Source organism: Lithobates pipiens, unplaced genomic scaffold, assembly GCF_037356315.1.
Source record: "Lithobates pipiens isolate NorthernLeopardFrog02 unplaced genomic scaffold, aLitPip1_a1.2 Scaffold_18, whole genome shotgun sequence".
NCBI lineage: Eukaryota > Metazoa > Chordata > Amphibia > Anura > Ranidae > Lithobates > Lithobates pipiens.
In genome coordinates this window covers 524,702,652-524,723,751 of record NW_027507758.1, presented here as the reverse complement: position 1 = coordinate 524,723,751, position 21,100 = coordinate 524,702,652, and the positions used below count along the sequence as shown (strand labels likewise).

Below are 21,100 nucleotides of genomic sequence, written 5' to 3'. Positions count from 1 at the left end.
TGGGCAGGCTTGACCTCTGGCCAGAGCTTGCCCAATTTGCAATGGAACTGTTGGCTTGCCCCTCGTCCAGTGTCCTGTCCGAAAGGACGTTCAGCGCAGCAGGGGGGATTGTGACCGATAAGAGCACTCGCCAAGCTCACGACAGTGTTGACTACCTCACATTTCTAAAAATGAATGAGGCATGGATCTCGGAGGAATTCAACACATGTGACCAGTAGACCATGTATATCTCTATAAACAATTTATTTAATCGAGCACACAGACCTTTTTTCTACCTTTGGCTCACTTCCTTGTACAAAAAAAAGCACAATGTACTTGTACTATATGCCCGTACCCTCCTGTTTGAAGAGGTTGAGCGGTGTCATATTTTTGCTGGTATCAGTGCTGCTGTCAGTGCTCTATATCACGGTGCTGGTGTCAGTGCACTCTATCACGGTGCTGGTGTCAGTGCTCTATATCACGGTGCTGGTGTCAGTGCACTCTATCACGGTGCTGGTGTCAGTGCACTCTATCACGGTGCTGGTGTCAGTGCTCTATATCACGGTACTGGTGATCATCTCCTGCACCCTCTTCATAGCCTACCCTGACCTTTCCTCTCCTCCATTGCCTTCATGCGCTCCTGAGTCCTGAATTGTCAAAATTTCACAGATAAAAAAAGAATGCTTGTCGTTGTCGATCCCAGATTCACTTCATACTTTTGTTATGTCAGTGGTCATGTGGTGGGACTATGTGTGTACAGCTAGTAAGTATTTTGTGGCTGAAAATATGACCTGTAGGTTTTTAAAGTTTGCCTGCCATTGAAGTCAATGGGGCCCGCTGCAAACTTTGCGGTTCGCAAACTTTCGGCCGCGTTCGCAGTTCGCGCTCACGAAACGTCCCATCAGAAGTTTGTCCATCTCTACCTGGTGGTGACCCAGGGAACTTATCACAGTCTCTTCTGGCAGCTGTACTGGGATCACATGGCTATCCAAGCCTTCGGCTAGGCTCACAACCTTCTTCTGAAACTCTGCTGGAATACTCTTTCCATTCTAGAAGAACATAGGTACAATCTTCCTCCAAGTCATGTTTCAGGTCAAAGAGGTAGGACCCCTGTTGTGGGACAGCCTTTCTCATCCACTGCCGTGCCTCTCTATCAAACTACCGGACTCCTGGTAGCCTCAGAACAGTAGTTTGTTCCAACCGGCTCCCATATTCCTGGCTCCACTCGGTGGCAATGGCTGAGTCCATGACTATTTCCACCCTGGATGCATCAATTGATCTGCTCGGGTACACCAGATGGGATATCTTGGTGGGACCTCCAAATGTAGCAGTACCCCCATGGGGGCTGCTGATTGACTCTATACCCCACTGGCTACCCTGACTCTGCAGATCCTCTCTTACCTCTGACACCTTGGGTTCCATTCTGCAATGTGATGTTAGCAGTAAGGAACTTGCACGATATCACTGAACCACTCAGATTTACTGAGATAAGTAATGGAACACAATGAAAAGCATGAATGAACAAGTTATGATTGGCAACAGTCAGGCTTTTTTTCTCAGAGAATAGGTGCAAGAACTGCCCCTTCTGAGTCACTTCTTATCTCCGCCCATTACCCACCTCTGAGCACTGTTCCTTGGTTTCATCCCCTACCCACCTCTCAGTACTGCCCCTTTTAGAGAGTACCGAGCCAAGTATAATTGTGTGGTGTGAAGTAATTTGAATGAAATTTGTTAATGATAGCAAGAAAAGTAGTAAAAAAAAAAAAAAGTAGTAAAATAAGACAAAGGGAAAAAAATTACTGTAGAACTGATGACCGCTTAACTGAAAAAATAGCACCACTTGTAGATTCCTCCTTATATTTGAGTGCAATACAGTACTGACCTTACAGCACAGGGGGAAAAGACAAGGCCACAAAGTCCAGCTGTATGATGCCTGTGAAGAAGTAGATTCACTTCCGTGGAACTACAGGTCTCACCAGCAGTCTGTAAAATAACTCACTCAGCAATGCTGTACTCTTTATTGGAATGGGCAGGTGCCCTCTTACCACAATGGACTCCAATAGCTGTGAGACTCCATCCGGAATCTCCTTCTGGTGTTTCCTCTGGTGAAGATGACGCTGCTGCGCTGTGCTGCAACTCCCGATGGGCTGAAGTGCAGGGGCTACCAGTTGCTCTGAACCACAGGCCGGTTCACTTGCTAGGATAGAAAGGCTATACTCCGAGATCCCTAAGAGGCGGGCGATCTGGCTCTCCGCAGTATAGGCCGCAGTCTCTCACTCCTGCTGACAGGTGTTGAATGGCGTCCAGAGAGGCTGAAAGCAGGCCGCGCCTGTCCTTTTATCCTTCCTCCCTGCAGGCAGTTCTGCGTGCTTTGCATTGTCTGTCCTGTAGTTCAGAGCTGATTCAGCTAACAGAGTCACTTCCTCCTCCAAACTATATCTCCCACAATACTTTGCAACCCTTCTCAAGGAGTAAAGAAAATCCTAAAAGAGTTCAGTGGACACTAGAGGGAGCCAAACTCATTTGAAACAACAACAAACTGTTCAGCTTTAATAACTATAGTAGCAAACCCTAGGCTACACATACATATCTGGTCATGCTTGTTTTACAAGATACCAACACCCGGTATCCTGACAGACAGCATTGTTGTGTACACCCATGTTAGAGAAGTTTCGGCTACATTCAATCACTTTTGTGAGAAAGATACGATTGTGCTCTGGACCAATTCCTCATGAAGGTGAATGGGAGTAACTGGTTTAAAGAATTGAAGGCCAGACACCAGTAGAGAGCATTCACGGAAAGAGGGATATATTAAGAAGTTTTCACCTCCTAGGATTGGTAATATAACATATATTGTTGTCTGGGTCAAATATATTTGGTTTCTGCTGCATATTATGACATGCTGGATCTTACCATGTTGATTGAATTTATGCATTTTGATGAATTTATCATGTAGAACACCAACAGCTCAGCAACAAAGAACAGATCCTTTGTTGGAGGTACATCTTGTGCTATCTGAGGGACTTCTTTTTCATTGTACAACCACCTTGAGAGCAAAGCTGAGGCCCTCTTTGCATGAAACACCATCTCTTACATGCCTGTCTTCTCTTTACACAGTTCGTTGCATTCTTCATTAAGTGGGCTTGTAACTCCAAGAGAATGAATAGCTTGAGCCTTGACTTTAGCTTTCTTGAGGAAGGATTTACTGCCCGGGACATCCTGGAACAGAAAATCAATGCTGTTTCCTTCTCTGTAAGTATCTCAAGTAATGTTGTATAGAGGCTTGGTTGCAGATGTAATGACTGTTGAAATGTCTAACCTTAGTAAATGGCTTGGATTTTTCCAGGATGACAAGGATGCCTTTTATGTAGCTGATCTTGGTGACATTGTAAAGAAACATATCCAGTGGCTTAAAGCACTTCCACGTGTAGCTCCATTTTATGCTGTTAAATGTAATGACAGCAAAGCCATTGTGAAGACAATAGCCATTTTGGGGGTAGGATTTGATTGTGCCAGCAAGGTGTGTAATAGAACACGAGCCAAGAGAAAAATCTATATACAGTTTTCTTTTATAAATACCATATATGTTCCAATGTCTCCATTTCTCCTCAGGCTGAAATTCAGCTTGTCCAGAACATTGGTATCCAACCAGAGAAAATCATTTATGCCAACCCATGTAAACAAATTTCAGAGATAAAATACGCAGCAAGCTGTGGTGTTGAGAAGATGACATTTGATAGCGAGGAGGAACTAATGAAAGTGGCCAAGAATCACCCCAATGCCAAGTAAGGAACTAAATTATATAAATGCTTTAAAAAAACATTCTGTCTATTGAGAAGCCTTGTATTCTACATTTGTACATGTTGTTTACTTACAAACTCATTGTATGATACCTTGTATTATATATATTTTTTCTCAATAAAATATTTGAACAAGAAAAAAACATTCTGTATATACCTGTATGATATAATACAAATAAATGGCACCTTAATCTATTGAAAACTTAAAGTTTTGTCTTTAGCATATGAAATGTTTAGAATCTATGCCACTAGTCTGTTAAGAAAGATTTACCCTAAAAAAATGAATGAAAATGAGAACTAACAGCTTACATTCTCCACACCCCTCAGTCCCCACTGCACTTACCTTTTGTGGGTGATAAGCTGTCAGTGCTCTCACAGCCGGTGTAGTTGTTTGGGGATATGAAATCCCCCACTCTCCCTCCCCCTAGGGATTCCAGAATGGATCAGAGTGATTCTGATTGGTCAGTGCTGGAGCATTAATGCTTTGACCAATCGGAGTTGGTCTGGTCCATCCCAGAAGCCCTAAAGAAATAAAGGAAGAAGGGGGGATTTAAAATCTTCGGACCGCTACACCATCTGTGTGGGCAGTGACAGTTAATCACCCACAAAGTTAAGTGCAGCAGGAACCGGGGGGTGCGGAGGGTGTGGGATGTTCACCTTTTTCTTTCTTTTTTATTTTTTTTGGTAAAAAGGTGAACTTACACTTTAACTCCTGTCCTGTGTAGACCATCAGGAAGCAAGAGGATATCTGATGTAAATACAGCTGTCAACAGAACACACTTCCCTGACATGTCCAAAACGATAAAAGTGTTTGCTTTATAATGATTTTATTACATTTTGCAGTAGTTGCTTTGGGAATGTCAATGTATACACTTATTTGACACAGGTCTGATCTCCTGTGGTATGCTAGACTGTTATGTTGACAAATGGCTGGAGAAATACTACTAAACTCCTACTAAAGAATTTATGTTGTAACATAACTCAATTTTATTTGGATCAAAAGCTTAAAAGTGGTATGTTTAACAGTTTTTCTGTGGCTATAATGGAAGAAGAAAAGTTCTCTGCCTTTGTTTTTCCTTGTCAAAAGATTTTATTAAATGTTTAGAGATTAGAAAAGCATATAAAATAAAGAACATATAAATAAGGTGATGATGCTCACCAAAATATAAAAAAAAAGTATACATACAGTTGAATACATTATGATGTGAAAAGATAAATTATTAAACCAGCAATACTGATATTTTATAACTAATTAGAAGAGTTTGATATTGAAGGTTATTATACTGTTACATATGGTCTAAATGTTTTATATAAGCATAAACAACTTGTATATAAGTTTGTATAACGTAATATGAATATGTTCATAGAGAAAGAGAGGAAGAAGAAAAGAAAGGGGGAAGAAGGGACCAGAAAGAGGGAGAGGGGTAAAGAAGTCTGCGGGATCCAGTCGAGGGCCACCACCTCTACTGAAAAAAAAAAGGCAGTCAAATACATAATCTCTTATTCAACTACCATGGCAAAAGCACTTGCTTATCAAACTCAGGGGACAAGAAATGATCTATCCAGGGATACCATATTCTTTCAAATTTGGACATCATGTTTGTTTCAAGGGCAATCGCTTTAGCATGTGTCATTGTATTGTTCATTCTATTCACTGCTTTGTTAATTACCAAAGCCGTGGATTTCCATGCTTTTGCTAATGTTTGTTTGGCCGCTGTAAAAAGCTGAACCAACAAGTTGAATTGTGAGTATGTTAAAAATTCTGGTTTTAGATTGAGAAGTGCCTTTGCTGGATTAAGAGGGATTATTATCTTAAACAATTTGGATGCAATATGAAATATTTCTGTGCAGTAGGCTTGTGCTATAGGCATTCCCACCAAATGTGGAAATATGGGCCCAAATCTGAACAACCACGGAAACATTGTGCAGAAAAATGTTGTGTATATTTTGCTATCCTGCTTGGTACAAGGTACCACCTGGTTAATAATTTGCAATTAGCCTCTATTGCCACTGCCTTTGTTTTTCAGGCTTGTTTTGCGTATAGCCACAGATGACTCCAAGGCTGTGTGTCGGCTAAGTATGAAGTTTGGTGCCACTCTTAAAACAAGCAGGTTGCTTCTGGAGCGTGCTAAAGAATTGAACATTGATGTCATTGGCGTAAGGTATGGATATTTCAGAAAAGACCCTCTTTAATTCAACCACACACAGATAAAAAACATAAGCTGTCAATATAAAATGGTAAGGTCTGATACTTTAGGACATTTTATGAAGGATGAAGGAATAAATATATGTATTTGCCCATGGTGTAATAGTTGAAAGCTCTCAGGAGTGATGGTGCATAATTTAAATGTAGTCTGTATCAACACAATCTGTTTGCTGAATAGCAAATAGCTTTTTTCCAATAAAATTGGGCAGTTTTGCCAAAGCACTGTTTAAGATGTTGTACAGATGGGTCTGGTGTGTTATGAGTTCAAAGTCTTATGACAAGAGTACTGAATTAAAATTCACAGTGGTCCAGTCAGTATAATTTTCTTCCTGCAGGTGTCCAAATCCCATTTTTGTTCTATCACTCAGATCCTTCACATCACAGGTTCCCCCCCCCCCCCCCTTTACATGACAGCCCCCTCTGCATCAGTGACCTCAGTGCCTCTTTCACATCACAGACCCCCCCCCCCCTGCTCATATCACAGCCCCAACTTGCAACCACAGACCCTCTCACATCACAGCAGAGCCCTGTCATGCCCTCCTTTACATTACATATCCTTTTACTTCGGTGCCCTCAGCCCCCTCTTTCAAATCAGACCCCCCTCCTCACCTCACAGCCCCCATCAGACTCCCCTAAACACATCCTCCTTACTATCACAGCCCCCCATTAAATCACAGTCCCCAGTGAAATTACAGCTCTTTCCCCTTCACAGTCCTACCTTAAACAAAACTGGGCACAGGGTGGACTCCTCTTCTGTATGTATTTGCCTACCTGCCGTGGCTGCTGCTGCTATTAAACTTGAAGCAGGGCAGATGGCTGGAAATATGGAAGGTCTGCACTGAGGGTGGAAGCTGCCCAACTCTTCTTGCAAACAAGCGAGTGATTGGTTGCTAGGAGCCTCTAGCTTCCTAGCAACCCTTCACCCACTTGTAAGTCTGAAAGGTTCTTTATCCCCCCCCTTCTCTGCTGCGAGTTTAACAGCAGTGGCAAGTGGGCAAGGATACACAGGAGAGGAGTCCACTGAGGCTGCTAAGTGGTACAGCAGCGGTCCTGACAGGACTGTCACCCGATCCGTGTCTGAACCATGATCCACCATTTAGCAACACCTGTCTTATGATATCCCTTTTCTTTATTTAGCTTCCATGTTGGCAGTGGCAGCAAAGATCCACAAACCTTTGTACAAGCTATATCTGATGCTCGCTGTGTCTTTGATATGGGAGCTGAACTTGGCTTCAACATTCACTTACTTGACATTGGTGGCGGCTTCCCTGGATCCAAGAATTTCATGCTTAAGTTTGAAGAGGTAAAAATGCTCTTTATTGTGATTCATAGCCAGGGGCAAAATGGACTGATATTATTATTATTTTTTTTTTTTTTAAGGTAAATTTTATTATTATTATTAATGATGATAGCTAAATGGCTAACTATATGTTTGGAACTTAGAAACTTCTAACAGATTACAGGGTTTGTAGCGGCCCCATTGGCTTTTAGTAAATAACGAGAGGAGAGCCTCTGACGGGTGCAGTGCGTTTATTCTTTTGCCTCAAAGATGTGCATTAAGGTTGAACACCACAGAGGTTATTCTTTTGACTCCTTAAACACCATAAGCACTATATGTACGATTTACACCATATGCACCGTGAAAATTGCTCCGCTTGCCAAGGGGTTCAACTTTAAACTTTAGAAAACTTCTATAGACTATCGCCTTCCTTTGAGGTGCTGCTGCTTGCCTGGATGCTGAATAAATGAGAAAGCCCCTTGCAAAACTAGAAGAAGCAGGAAGTGTCTGGTGATTAAAACATTCCCCAGGGGAACAAAAGTAAGGCAATAAAGGTTCCACCTGTCATTTAGTGCTGAATAAAGATTTAAAGTGACAAGCGGACAGTTACAGGGTTTGCTAAAGTAATTAACAGAAATGGAGAAATCCTTCAAGGGGTGGGACTATAGCGTCACTGGTACATTAAAGTCAAAGAGGTAGTAAGTATAAAATTATCAAATTGTATTACAAACTGTACATGTACAAAACATCAAGTGAAAATGGTGTATGACAACCATACATGAATATTGGAAAAATTAGATACAGACACCTAACGTGTTTCAGGACTCCTTCTTCAGAGGTGTCTTCAATATACAGTACATACAATTTTCCACAATTTTGAGTGATAAATCATATTGTAAAGCTTAAGAACGTGCATCAGTGGGCCATGCATTGTTATTCCCTGACACCCAGCCCGATGTGAACACAAGGAACAGGCCCGCAGAGATTCCCCAAGGATTGCGGTCTGAAGAGACAGGGTGTCAGGGAACTCACCATGTGAATGTCCGTCCCTGTGTAGCAGCGGTTCACCTTCTTTCTAGGCACCATGCGCGGTGTCCCCGCCTGAGGCGTACGAGTTCCGGAACAAACGGACGCACACCAATCCAAACACGTGGACGCACCCGCGCAGGCCGAACGTGTGTACGTACTCACGCACGTACGGCCACTTCCACCAATCCTGGCACATCTTTCCCTATATAAACGGGATCCTGGCCTGATACCAGTGCTGGATCGTCTTCAGCTATTCCTGAGACACCTGACGTTGTTGGTTCCTGTGATCTTGTTCCTGATTTCCCGGCACGTTCGCCTATTCCTTTGGATACTCCTTGTTACTATTTCCTGGACTACTACTGACCCCGGCTTGGACTTATTACTTCGGCTTGCCTCCTGATTTTGTACCTCACTGCCAGCACGTTACCAGACCATTGCTTGTCCTTGACTACGCACCTGCCTTTTGTTCCTGTACCTCGTTGCCAGCCAGTTGCCGACCTTGCTTGTTCCAGACGTGCAGTGTTTCCTTTACGCCTGCTAGGCTTCCGCTGCATTCCTCCGTGATCAACCTACACCTCTTTCGCCGTGAGGACCCAGCGTCTCCAGGCCTTCAACTTCAACCTGCAGGCACCTGCACCCTTTCGCTGTCTTCACACTCCCTGTTCCCACCTCCAGGGGTGTGGAGACCGGAACCGTGCAAGAGGCCACCCTCAACAGTCTGACTCCGCTGTAAGGTACGTGACACAGGGACTGTGTGATGATAGAAGATGGATGTAACCCCAAACTTGGATCAGAGGGACCACTAGTGCAGAAAATCACTGACCTAGTCCAGACTGAAGATAGTCCTGAGTCAGTAGTTTGGTGATGAAGCCAGATGGTCAGAATTTCCAATCTCACAAAATTAGTACACACCTGTAGGAGCTTCAGAGAGATAGACACACATCCAGCCGATCAAAGAACTCTGTGTGTAGACAGCTGATACCTGGATGTTTAAGGGGAGAGAGAGCCGACACCCAACCCAATGTGACCATAGGTCCATTTGGAACAGGCTTGCAGCAATTTCCCCCAAGATATCATCTGAAGAAACAGGAACTGTGTGATGTTGGAAGATGGGTTTACTCCCAAATGGGAACTTGGATCAGTGGTACCACTGTATAGTGCAGAAAATCACTGCGCCAACATGGTCCAAACTGAAGATAATCCTGAGTCAGTAGTTTGGTAATGAAGCCAGGTGGTCAGTGTTTCCAAGCTCAAAATCACAGGGTTCTCTGTCAGGCTAGATGTGTGTCTATCTCTCTGAATCTCATACAGGTTTCTCTCTTTTTGAGCTTGGAAATACTGACCACCTGGCTTCATTACCATAACTGACTCAGGACTATCTTCAGTCTGGACTATGCTGGTGCAGTGATTTTCTGCACTATACCGTGGTCCCACTGATCCAAGTTCCCATTTGGGGTTACATCCATCTTCTATCATCACACAGTCCCATCCTCTGTCTCTTCAGACCGCATCCGGGGGACTCTATGCGGGCCTGTTCCGTGTGTTCACATTGGGCTGGGTGTCAGGGAATAACAACGCATGGCCCGCTGATGCATGTTCTTAAGCTTCACAATATGATTTATCACTCAAAATTTTGGAAAGTTGTATGTACTGTACAGTACCTAGTAAAAGTATTCACCCCCTTGGCCCCTTGGCATTTTTCATGTTTTGTTGCCTCACAAGCTGGAATTAACATGGATTGTTTGAGGATTTGCATCACTTGATTTACAGAACATGCCCACAACTTTGAAGATTTTTTTTTTTTTATTTTTTTTTATTATGAAGCAAAAAACAAATAGGACTAAAAAAACAGAAAAAGTCAATGTGCATAACTATTAACCCACCTAAAGTCAATGCTTTTAGAGCCACCTTTTCCGGCCATCGCTGCTCCGAATTGCTTTGGATAAGTCTTTTTTGCCCATTCCTTCTGGCAAAACTGCTCCAGCTCCTTCAAGTTGGATGGTTTGCACTTGTGAACAGCAATCTTTAAATATGACCACAGCTTTTATATTGGATTGAGGTCCAGGCTTTGACTAGGCCATTCAAGCACATTTACATGTTCCCCTCAAACCACTGAAGTGTTGCTTTAGCAGTGTGTTTGGGTCATTGTCCTGCTGGAAGGTGAACCTCCGTCCTAGCCTCAAATCACACACAGAGTGCTACAGGTTTTGCTCAAGAATATCCCTGTATTTAGCACCATCCATTTTCCATCAACTCTGACCATTTTCCCAGTCCCGGCTCCTGAAAAACATCCCCACACCATGATGTTGCCACCACCATGTTTCACTGTGGGAATGGTGTTCTTTGGGTGATGTGTTAGGTTTGCGCCAGACATAGCGCTTTCTTTGATGGCCAAAAAGTTCAATTTTAGTCTCCTAAGACCAGAGCACCTTCCTCCATATATTTTGGGAGTCTCCCACATGCCTTTTTCGCAAAGTCAAAACGTGCCATTTTTGTTTTTTGCTCAAAGTAATGGCTTTCTTCTGGCCACTCTACCATAAAGCCCAACTCTATGGAGTGTACGGCTTGTTGTCATCCTATGTACAGATACTCCAGTCTCTGCTATGGAACTCTGCAGCTCCTCCAAGGTTACATTAGGTCTCTGTGCTGCCTCTCTGATTAATGCCCTCCTTGCCCGGTCCATTGCTGTTGTACCCTGTTCTTTCCATTTTGGTTATGATTTGATGGTGTTCCTAGGGATCATCAAAGATTTGGATATTTTTTATACCCTAACCCTGAATTGTACTTCTCAACAACATTGTCCCTTATTTTGAAGAGTTCCTTGGTCTTCATGGCAGTGTTTGGTTAGTGGTGCCTCTTGCTTAGGTGTTGCAGCCTCTGGGTCCTTTCAAAAATGTGTGTATATGTAATGACAGGTCATGTGACACTTACATTGCACACAGGTGGACATCATTTCACTAAATATGTGACTTCTGAAGGTAATGGTAAAGGGAGTGAATTCATACACACATGCCAATTATCATTTTTTTTTCTGAAAAAATCATTTAATGTAATTTTTATAATTTTTCTTCACCAACTTAGACTATTGTGTTCTGATCCATCACATAGAACTTCAATTAAAAAAAACATTGAACTAAAGGCTGTAATGTAACAAAATAGATAACAAGCCAGGGGGAGGATGAATACTTTTGCAAGGCACTGTATATTGACGACACCTCCTGAAGGTGCCCGAAACATGTTAGGTGTCTGTATCTAATCTTTACAATATTCATGGATAGTTGTCATACACCATTTTCACTTGATGTTTTGTATATGTACAGTTTGGAATAAAATTTGATATTTTAATAATTCTTACTACCTCTTTGACTTTAATCTACCAGTCCCACCCCTTGAGGGATTTATTAGGGATGATGTCACTCAACCACTGCAGTCAAATTCCACATTTGCTAAAGTAGATATGAACCATCTTCTTTTTTTCCATATATGTTGTAATTCTGTGGTCTGCGCTATTGCTTAACCTCCATATGTGCAAAAGGGAGGGCTGTGTAGTCATTCACCTGAATCCTTGGGGAATATGAGTTTAGTATTACGGTGTGTCTGTATTAAACTCTAAACATAAGCATATTGGGAAAACCTAAAGTGCAAATGTTAGGCGTGCAAACTGCTAAACCACAGGATTTCATCTTTTATGTTTGTGACTTGGGATTAAGGTCATAAATTCAGTGTAATTGGAAATATAATGCAATAATAGGAAAGGAAGTGAGCTTGAGTGAGTCTTTTTTTTTTTTTTGTGCCATCAAGTAGACTGTTTCCTTACTGCTTAGCTTAAGTTTGTAAAGAACACAGAATATTTTGTCTTGAAGGACCTTAAAGTTGCAACCTTTTATAATATGGCATATGACGTTTAAGCCATTTTAGGTATACACAATGGCTGCTCTTTTGATCTGGATGGCACCCTCTTATGCCTATTCCTCTAGTCTTCCTAGCATTCTCCTTCTCCTACCAGCAGGATGAGGGCATCAACTTTTCCAGTGTGTCTAATTTCAAATACATGTAGTAAATCCTTGTGTAAACGAAATAGCTTTTGGATAGGGAGGGGTTTCTGCATTTTGCATGGAGTAGTTTATCATGTTGAATAAAAATGCTTCTATATCAGCATGGTTATATTTACTTTCAATTGCCTCTTAAGCAACTTAAAGTGGCTATAAAGGATACATTTGTTCAATCAAAATAATAAACAAGTTATGCTTACCTGTAGAGGTCGACCGATATGGCTTTTTCTCTGGCTGATGCCGATACCGATATTTAGAAATCGCCACGGCCGATGGCCGATATATGATGCCGATTTTTTTGGGCCGATATGTTAGGCCGATTATTTATTTATTTTTTCCCCTTCATCTCATAAAATCTAACAGACACTGGGGCATTTTTCAGGCGCTTTAAAATAGCGCCTGTAAAGTGCCTGCAAAACGGCTCCCCTGCAGTCTGTGTGGAAGCCCCGAGTGCTTTCACACTGAGGAGATGCGCTGGCAGGACGTTAAAAAAAAGTCCTGCAAGCAGCAACTTTCGAGTGGTGTATACTGCTCCTCCACCACTCCTGCCCATTGAAATGAATGGGCACCGCTGCCGAAGCACCTGCAATGCGATTTGGCAGCGGCGCTTCACGGGCACATTTAACCCCTTCCTGGGCTGCTAGCTGGATTATAAGTGCCCGCTAAAATGACGGTAAAGCGCCGCTAAAACTGGCAGTGTTTTACCGTCAACGCCTGCTCGTTCCAGTGTGAAAGCAGCTTTAAGTGATACAGAAAATTTCTTACATTTATTAAACAAAACAAACATCCAAACAGTTCACTTGTATGTACAATTTAGAATGAAATTTTTTTTTTAAATCTGTGTATTTTTTTTTTAAATCTGTGTATTTTTTCCAAAAAAAATTTAGTTTGAAAGACCGCTGCGCAAATACTGTGTGCAGGGGTGGACTGACCAGTCGGTCACTCGGGCGCCGCCCGAGGGCCCGAGGTCATTAGGAGCCCGGTCTCGGCCACATGAGAGGCCACTTGAAGCGGCTGTGCCCGTATCACATGCCGCAAACATGCCGATTACAATACGGCGCGCTGCTCCCAGCCGGCCCCTCCTTCCCTCCCGTCCGTCCCAGGTGATGTCACAACGCATACAGTACAAGCACCTGGGACGGACGGGAGGGAAGGAGGGGCCGGCGGGGAGCAGTGCGCCGTTAGCCGTATTGTAATCGGCATGAGATACGGGCACAGCAGAAGAGTGTAGGGGCTGGCGGGGAGCTGCGCCGTTAAAAGTATTATCGGCGTCCGCCGGTAAGTGAAGCCTGGGCCTGCCACAAGTGATGGAGGGGGGTGGCGTTACAGATGCATGGGGCCCCGGATCCCCCCAACCCAGTGTCCCCCCTGTGTGTGTGTCCTCCCCTGTGTGTCCTCCCCTGTGTGTGTGTGTGTCCTCCCCTGTGTGTGTGTGTGTGTGTCCTCCCCTGTGTGTGTCCTCCCCTGTGTGTGTGTGTGTCCTCCTCTGTGTGTGTGTGTCCTCCCCTGTGTGTGTGTGTGTGTCCCCACCCTGTGTGTGTGTCCCTACCCTGTGTGTGTGTGTGTCCTCCCCTGTGTGTGTGTCCCCCTGTGCCCTCCCGTGTGTGTGTGTGTCCCCGTGTGTGTGTGTGTTCCCGTATGTGTGTGAGTGTCTCCGTATGTGAGTGTCCCTGTATGTGTGTAGGTGTTCCCGTATGTGTGTGAGTGTCCCCGTATGTGTGTGAGTGTGTGTCCCTGTGTGGTGTGTGTGTGTGTGTCCCTGTGTGGTGTGTGTGTGTGTCCCTGTGTGGTGTGTGTGTCCCTGTGTTGTGTGTGTGTGTGTGTGTGTATCCCCGTGTGTGTGTGTGAGTGTATCCCCCTGTGTGTTTTTGTGTGTGTGAGAGAGTGTATCCCCCTGGGTGTGTGTGTGAGAGTGTATCCCCCTGGGTGTGTGTGAGTGTGTGTTTGAGAGAGTGTGTCCTCCTGTGTGTGGTGTGTGAGTGTGTGCCCCCCCTGTGTGTGTGAGTGTCCCCCCTGTGTGTGTGAGTGTCCCCCTGTGTGTGTGAGTGTCCCCGTGTGTGTGTGTGTGTGTGTGTGTGTGTGTGTGTGTGTGTGTGCGTGAGAGTGTATTCCCCTGTGTGTGCGTGAGAGTGTATCCCCCTATGTGTGTGTGTGTGTGTGTGTGTGTATCCCCCTGTGTCTGTGTGTGAGTGTGTCCCCCTGTGTGAGTGTGTCCCCCTGTGTGTGTGTGTGTGTGTGAGAGTGTCCCCCTGTGTGGTGTGAGTGTGTCCTCCCCCCTGTGTGAGTGTGCGTGTCCCCCTGTGTGAGTGTGCGTGTCCCCCTGTGTTTGTGTGTGTGTGCGTGAGTGTATCCCCCTGTGTGTGTCCCCCCCGTGTGTGGTGTGTGTGTGAGTGTCCCCGTGTGTGTGTCCCCCTGTGTGAGAGTGTGTCCCCCTGTGTGTGTGTGTCTCCCCCTGTGTGTGTGTGTGTGCGCGAGTGTGTCTCCCTGTGTGAGTGTGTGTGCGTTCTCCCTCCAGTTTCCCCCTGTGTGCTCCCCCCCCCCCTTGTCTCCCTGGCAAGGTGTGGCACCCAAGGCGTCCCCATGAGCTTCTATTGCCCGGGGGCCCCATTAGTTGTCAGTCCGCCCCTGACTGTGTGACATAAAATATTGCAACAACCGCTATTTTATTCCCTAGGATCTCTGCTAAAAAAATAGATATAAGTTTTGGGGGTTCTAAGTGAATTTCTAGCAGAAAATACAGGATTTTTATTTGTAAGCATCAAGTGTCAAAAAAGATTTAGTCTTTAAATGGTTAAACTGAGAACTTTACACACTGAGATGAGTTCATTCATTCAAGTGTAAACATTGTATCTTTTTGATCTTTTCTTGGCACACTGCCCAGAGAGGAGACAAGTCGCTTCACTCAAGTCTCCAGGCAACTTACACTGACTTCTATTACTGAAGTCATTTGCAAGTCGTGCTGAATATATCATCGGCCTTTTTTAACAGCACAATCGGCCGATGCCGATTAATTAAAAAACGCCAAATATCGGCCGATATATCGGTCGACCTCTACTTACCTTCTCTGTGCCGCTTTCTATGGGGGCACACCTGCACGTTAATTTCCAAGCCTGGCTGTGTGCATCCATAGACACACACAACAGGGCTTGGCCTTCCCCCTTCCACTCCCTCCTCACAGGATTTGTCTGCTGCTGCAGACATGCACAGTGCTGGATCGGGATAGGAACGTATATAGGAAGGTGGTGGGGGGGAACAAACAAACACTGGGACATTTTTTTACCTTAATGCGGGGATGTATAAACACAGTGCTTATTTTATTTAATTCTCTTTAGGTGACATCAGTGATAAATTCAGCGTTAGATAAATATTTTCCTGCTAGCTCGGGTGTGCAAATTATTGCAGAGCCTGGGAGATACTATGTGGGATCAGCGTTTACACTGGCTGTCAATATTATCGCTAAGAAAGTCATGCTGACTGAACAGACGGGCTCTGATGGTATGTAATGTACACAGATACAACTTGCTGGTGTCATCCTGAGCATGCTTTAAGTCTTATTTCTGTCTCCCACGCTCTTGTTTAATAGGTTCATTTTTTTCTTCTTAGATGAAGATGATGCATCCAAAAAAACATTCATGTACTATGTAAATGATGGCATCCATGGCTCCTTCAACATAATCTCAAGGTTTAAGATGGAACTGTGCATAGTCAGAAAAAAGGTATGCTTTTAGAAGTGTAGCGCCCCCCGATCCCCAGCAACAGGGACGGCTGACATTTTAACTCACGGTGCTGGTTCTTCGGCATAATGGGTGTGGACAGTTGCTGAAAAGATGGACGCTAGTGACTTTTTGAATGAAAAAAAAGTGAGTTTATTGCTCACAACAATAAAATATAGAAAGAGTGTTAGGGCACAGATAACACTAGGACAACAGGTAGACAGATCAACAGACTCCAAAAACAAAACTCGTAGATCTACACCCAATGTTCTGTACCTACGTAGCAACAGCGGTCTCCTATAGCAACAAAAACCCACAACACCATGCAGGGTTTCCGTGGATGAGTCCCTCTTGACACTTTCCCAGTCTCTCCACAGTCCCCGGCTCATGAAGAGTAACATGTTACTTAATCTTCAAACTCCATCCTTTTCCTCATGCCTCCAGGCAACAAGATGCTTTTCCTCTCTGGCAGAACCTCTCCCATGCCCCCAGGCAGCAAACAGGCTCTCTGGCAGAGCCTCAAGCAAATGGCCAGGCCTTAGACTCCAGCCCTCACCCAATGCAGCTGTTCCTTACACATGCACTCCAGACCAAGGTCTGGGTGGGAGGACTTTGATCACCTGATTTCCTCCAAATGTATAGTCCCAGCATGCTCAGTATCCTGGAACAACTATCGACTGGCTGCAAGATGTGCTGCAGTGAGACTGAGTTATGAATATGCATATCATACTAATGCCAAGGGCACCAGTGCCACCTATTGACAGAAGGGTGGAACCGCAGTTAAACCAGGCTTAGGAGAAACCCAAATGATCACAAAGACTACAAATCAACCAGGTTAGTTACCACCCAACACAGTTAAGTTTACCAGTTGCCCCTGCTTAAGACAAATTGTTGAGTAAATGTGGCAAATTGTGGAGTAAGTCCTTAAACTCTTGGCACAAAGCCGGGGGATGTGGCGGTACTGATCCCGGATGGGGGGGGGGGGGGGTGTCCCTTGTATGAATAGGGTGGTCAATGGCTTCAGTGAATCTATACTCTTCAGGGCTGGTGGCTAACACCAATGAGTTATTTTCCAACAGCTGATGATGCAGTCCCTGTTGAGGTCACATGCAGTAGAGACAGTAGACTGCATCTGCTTACAACCCTTTAGTCGTGTTAAATGTACAGTGCAACCTCGGTTTACGTGTAACGCGGTTTATGAGCATTTTGGAAGATGGGCATTTTTTTTTTTTTTTTTTGCTTTGATCTTCGAGCACTGTCTTGATATGAGTGTTTTTTTTTTTTTTTTCAATGTTAAAAAATAATAATTATACTCACAATTTGAAGGAGTCCGCAGGTCATCCGTGCAAAGCTGCTGTGTATATGACCAGTTAAGCTGCTGGTGCACAGTACAGTATACAGTACAGCTTTGTGCACTTAGTGGGTAGAGATATGAGAGCGAAGACTGCTAACAGCACTTCCTGGAGACACTCCCAGCAGGAGCGGCCGTACCGGAAGTGATGTTAACAGTTCAGAGTTCTCCAGGAAGCGCTGTGAGCTGAATACAGTGTTGTACTGTACACCAGCTTTACTGAACATACAGTACAGTTTAAATAGATGAGCAACAACCCCTCTGGCCACTTACAGAGCTGTATGCTGTACACCAGCAGCTTCACTCTACAGTACATACAGGCTTTAAATAGGTGACACCCAGACAGACTCCTTAACACTGTTAAGAATGTTAACATTCTTTTCTTTTACTTTTCTTTTAACTTAAAACAGAGCTACAGTACAGTATTCCTACTACTGTACAGTACTTTAAAGTATTAAAGCGGGGTTCCACCCTAAAGTGGAACTTCCGCTGATCGGAACCCTCACCCCCTTCGGTGTCACAATTGCCACCTTTCAGAGGGGAGGGGGGTGCAGATACCTGTCAAAGATAGGTATTTACACCGACTTCCAGGCATAGACTCCCACGGGAGTCGCGCATGCTGCGTGACTCCCGTGGCATAGACTCCCACGGGAGTCGCGCATGCTGCGTGACTCGCGCATGCGCAGTAGGGAACCGGGAAGTGAAGCCGCAGCGCTTCACTTCCTGATTCCCTCACCTAGAATGGTGACGGCAGCAGCTGATAGCCGAGCGATTGATCGGCCTCGGCTGCCGGCATCGCTGGACCCCGGGACAGGTGAGTGTCCATTTATTAAAAGTCAGCAGCTGCAGTATTTGTAGCTACTGGCTTTTAATATTTTTTTTCCACAGTGCAATCCCGCTTTTATGCACTTCCCTATACACATTATAAGTGAGCCAATCTTTCTCTTTCTGGATGCAGGATTGTGGGTAATCTTCTCACCAATAATGGCCCCAAGTTAGAAACAAAAGGTGGAAACGGAAGGTGTTAAGAAGAAGGCGGTGATTACAGCGGAAATTAAAAAGAAACAAGGTATGGGAATGGCCAACATTGCAAGATTTTATAATAAGGCTACTTCCACAATTTGCACAATATTGAAGAAGAAAGAAGAATTAAGGAGGCTGGATGCAGGAAAAGGAGTCAGAAGAGTATCAAAGCAATGGCCACGTCTTCTGGAAGATGTAGAAAAGTTGCTTCTTGGCTGGGTAAATGAGAAGCAACTAGCAGGTGATACTGCGTCTGACAACATAATCTGAGAAAGTAAAGGCCTTGTACGCTGACCTTGTAAGTAAACTGCCAGGTATGTCGCAAGAAAACAAAGAAGTTTTCAAGACAAGTAGGGGATGGTTTCATAACTTTAAGAGGAGAAGTGACATCCATAGTGTTGTGAGGCATGGAGAGGCTGCAAGTTCTGACACTAAGGCAGCTGAGGCATTCATTACCAAGTTCTAAAATCTCATGGATTCCGATTGTTACCTGCCGCAACAACTTTTTAACTGCGACGAGAGGGGCTTTTTTGGAAAAAAAAATGACAGAGGACCTACATTAAAGCAGAAGAGAATGCAATTCCTGATCACAAGCCCATGAAAGACAGTCTCATCCTCTTGTTTTGTGCTAATGCAAGCGGGGATTTCAAAATCAAGCCTTTGTTCATGTATCATTCTGAGAATCCATGTGCCTTCAAGAAATACAAGGTGCAGAAGAGCCAGTTAAACGTTATGTGGAGGTCCAACAGCAAGGCTTGGGTCACTCATATATTGTTCGTTGAGTGGATCAACGAGGTCTTTGGTCCTACAGTGAAGAAATATAATTTAGAAAATAATCTGCCACTCAAAGTCTTGCTGCTAATGGATAATGCTCCTGTTCATCCTCTAGGCATTCAGGACGACTTACTGGAGGAGTTCACATTCATTAAGGTCAAGTTCCTTCCTCCCAATACCACTCCACTAATCCAGCCCATACATCAGCAGGTAATTTCCAACTTTAAAAATCTTTACACCAACGCACTATTTCAGCTATGCATTGAGGTTACAGAATGAACAAACCTTAGCCTCAGAGTTTTGGAAAAATAATTTCCACATCGTGAGCTGTCTCAAGATCATCGATAAAGCCTGGGATGGGGGTTACCAAGAGAACCCTTAATTCTGCTTGGAGAAAACTGTGGCCTGATTGTGCTCTTGGACATGACAGTGAGGGGTTTGCTCAGGAACAGGTGCTACCAGTTCTCAATGAAATTGTGTCCTTGGGGCAGACTATGGGTCTGGAGGTGAATGAGGATGACGTTCAAGAGCTGGTGGATCAACATGCCCAGGAGCTGCCCACTGAAGAACTGATGGATCTGCATCATGAGCCACAGCAAGAGATTATGGAGGAGATCTCGGCTGAAGAAGAGTATAAAACGGCAGACAAAGCCATCACTTCAAATAAGATTAGGGAGATGTGTACAATGTGGGAAACAGTGCAAACTTTTGTAGAAAAGCACCACCCGAATAAGGCTGTAGCAGTGCGAGCGATGAATCTGTTTAACGACAATGCAATGTCACATTTCCACCAAATCCTCAAAAGGAGACAAAAGCATGTGTCATTGGATAGGTTCCTTGTTAAAGTTAGTGAAGGACCTCCTGCACAATAACCACCCTCCTCCTCTCCTCTCGTTCTCTCTCATCTCCCTCACACCAGCCACAGTTCTTTTCAAAGGCAAAGTGCAAGTTAATTACTGTTTTTTATTTTTACAGTACACTTTTTACAGTACTGTATTTTGAAGTGCAGTTTAATTTGTTTTATGTTTAAAGTACACTTTATACTGTATTTTTGTTTTGCCGTAATTATTTTTATAAGAATAAATAGTTGTGGAACGAATCATCTGAGTTTCCATTATTTCAGATGGGAAAATTTGCTTTGATATAAGAGTGCTTTGAATTGCAAGCATGTTTCTGGAACGAATTGTGCTCGTAAACCAAGGTTCCACTGTAAAACTAAAGTGGTAGAGAAAATAAGATTGGATATCCAGATTCCTGCATAAACCCAGAGACCTCCCTTTTTTTTTTTATTGCAGAAATCCAAATCAGATGAGAGATTCTATTCTAGCAGCATTTGGGGACCCACATGTGACGGGAAGGATTGCATTATTGAACAGTGTGACCTACCAGAGCTGCAGGTGGGGGACTGGATACTGTTTAAGAACATGGGTGCCTACACCGTGGTTGCATCTTCTGCTTTCAATGGTTTTCAGCGACCAACTCTCTCTTACGTTATGTCAAGAGCACACTGGTAAGAAAAGTCAAGCTCTAAAGGGACTATTATAGGAAAGCTGGTATGGGAGTATAAATTTGAAAATGTCTATTCTTTCCTCATAGGACATTAATGCATACTATCCAAGAACTTGGTATTGTTCCTGAGGTGCTGGAGCTGAATGAAGTCCATGTCTCCCGTGTCTCAAAGAATAGAATCAAGCTGAATTCCATTGCTTGTGTTATGTAGTTGTCATTGTCTAATGTATTTAATGGTAGTTATAGTTAGCACAAACGACCAACGCAGCTCCAGGTCGGTTGGCCACTATATTACTGTTTCTGTGCTGTCGCTGGCCATTTTTAATAATATGCTAAAATAAAGGTGGCTTTTATAATCAGAGTGTGGCTATCTGGATTATACTTC

General features: G+C 44.0%; 1 protein-coding gene across 2 annotated transcripts; it reads left to right on the top strand.

Moving 5' to 3' along the window:
* The first annotated feature begins 2,635 nt into the window (after positions 1 to 2,635).
* LOC143988873 (ornithine decarboxylase 1-like) lies at positions 2,636 to 21,076 on the top strand. Of its 2 annotated transcripts, XM_077488780.1 has the most exons (10): positions 2,638 to 2,817; positions 3,097 to 3,231; positions 3,326 to 3,499; positions 3,592 to 3,764; positions 5,807 to 5,941; positions 7,123 to 7,288; positions 15,678 to 15,840; positions 15,949 to 16,061; positions 20,502 to 20,716; positions 20,803 to 21,076. In XM_077488780.1, exons 2-10 carry the CDS (start codon positions 3,139 to 3,141, stop codon positions 20,924 to 20,926), a joined length of 1,356 nt encoding a protein of 451 aa, XP_077344906.1. In that variant the 5' UTR covers positions 2,638 to 2,817; positions 3,097 to 3,138; the 3' UTR covers positions 20,927 to 21,076. The 2 variants fall into 2 exon arrangements, with proteins under 2 accessions (XP_077344907.1, XP_077344906.1); XM_077488781.1 differs by lacking the exon at positions 3,326 to 3,499 and having other exon boundaries at positions 2,636 to 2,817.
* Positions 21,077 to 21,100: the final 24 nt, after the last annotated feature.

What these genes read in the sequence shown, in the direction of transcription:
- LOC143988873 (XM_077488780.1), top strand. Translation starts at nt 3,139, where the DNA reads ATGAATAGCTTGAGCCTTGACTTTAGCTTTCTTGAGGAAGGATTTACT. An exon ending in TGTGCATAGTCAGAAAAAAG is followed by an intron (nt 16,062 to 20,501) that starts GTATGCTTTTAG and finishes TTTTTATTGCAG; the next exon opens with AAATCCAAATCAGATGAGAG. An exon ending in GTTATGTCAAGAGCACACTG is followed by an intron (nt 20,717 to 20,802) that starts GTAAGAAAAGTC and finishes CTTTCCTCATAG; the next exon opens with GACATTAATGCATACTATCC.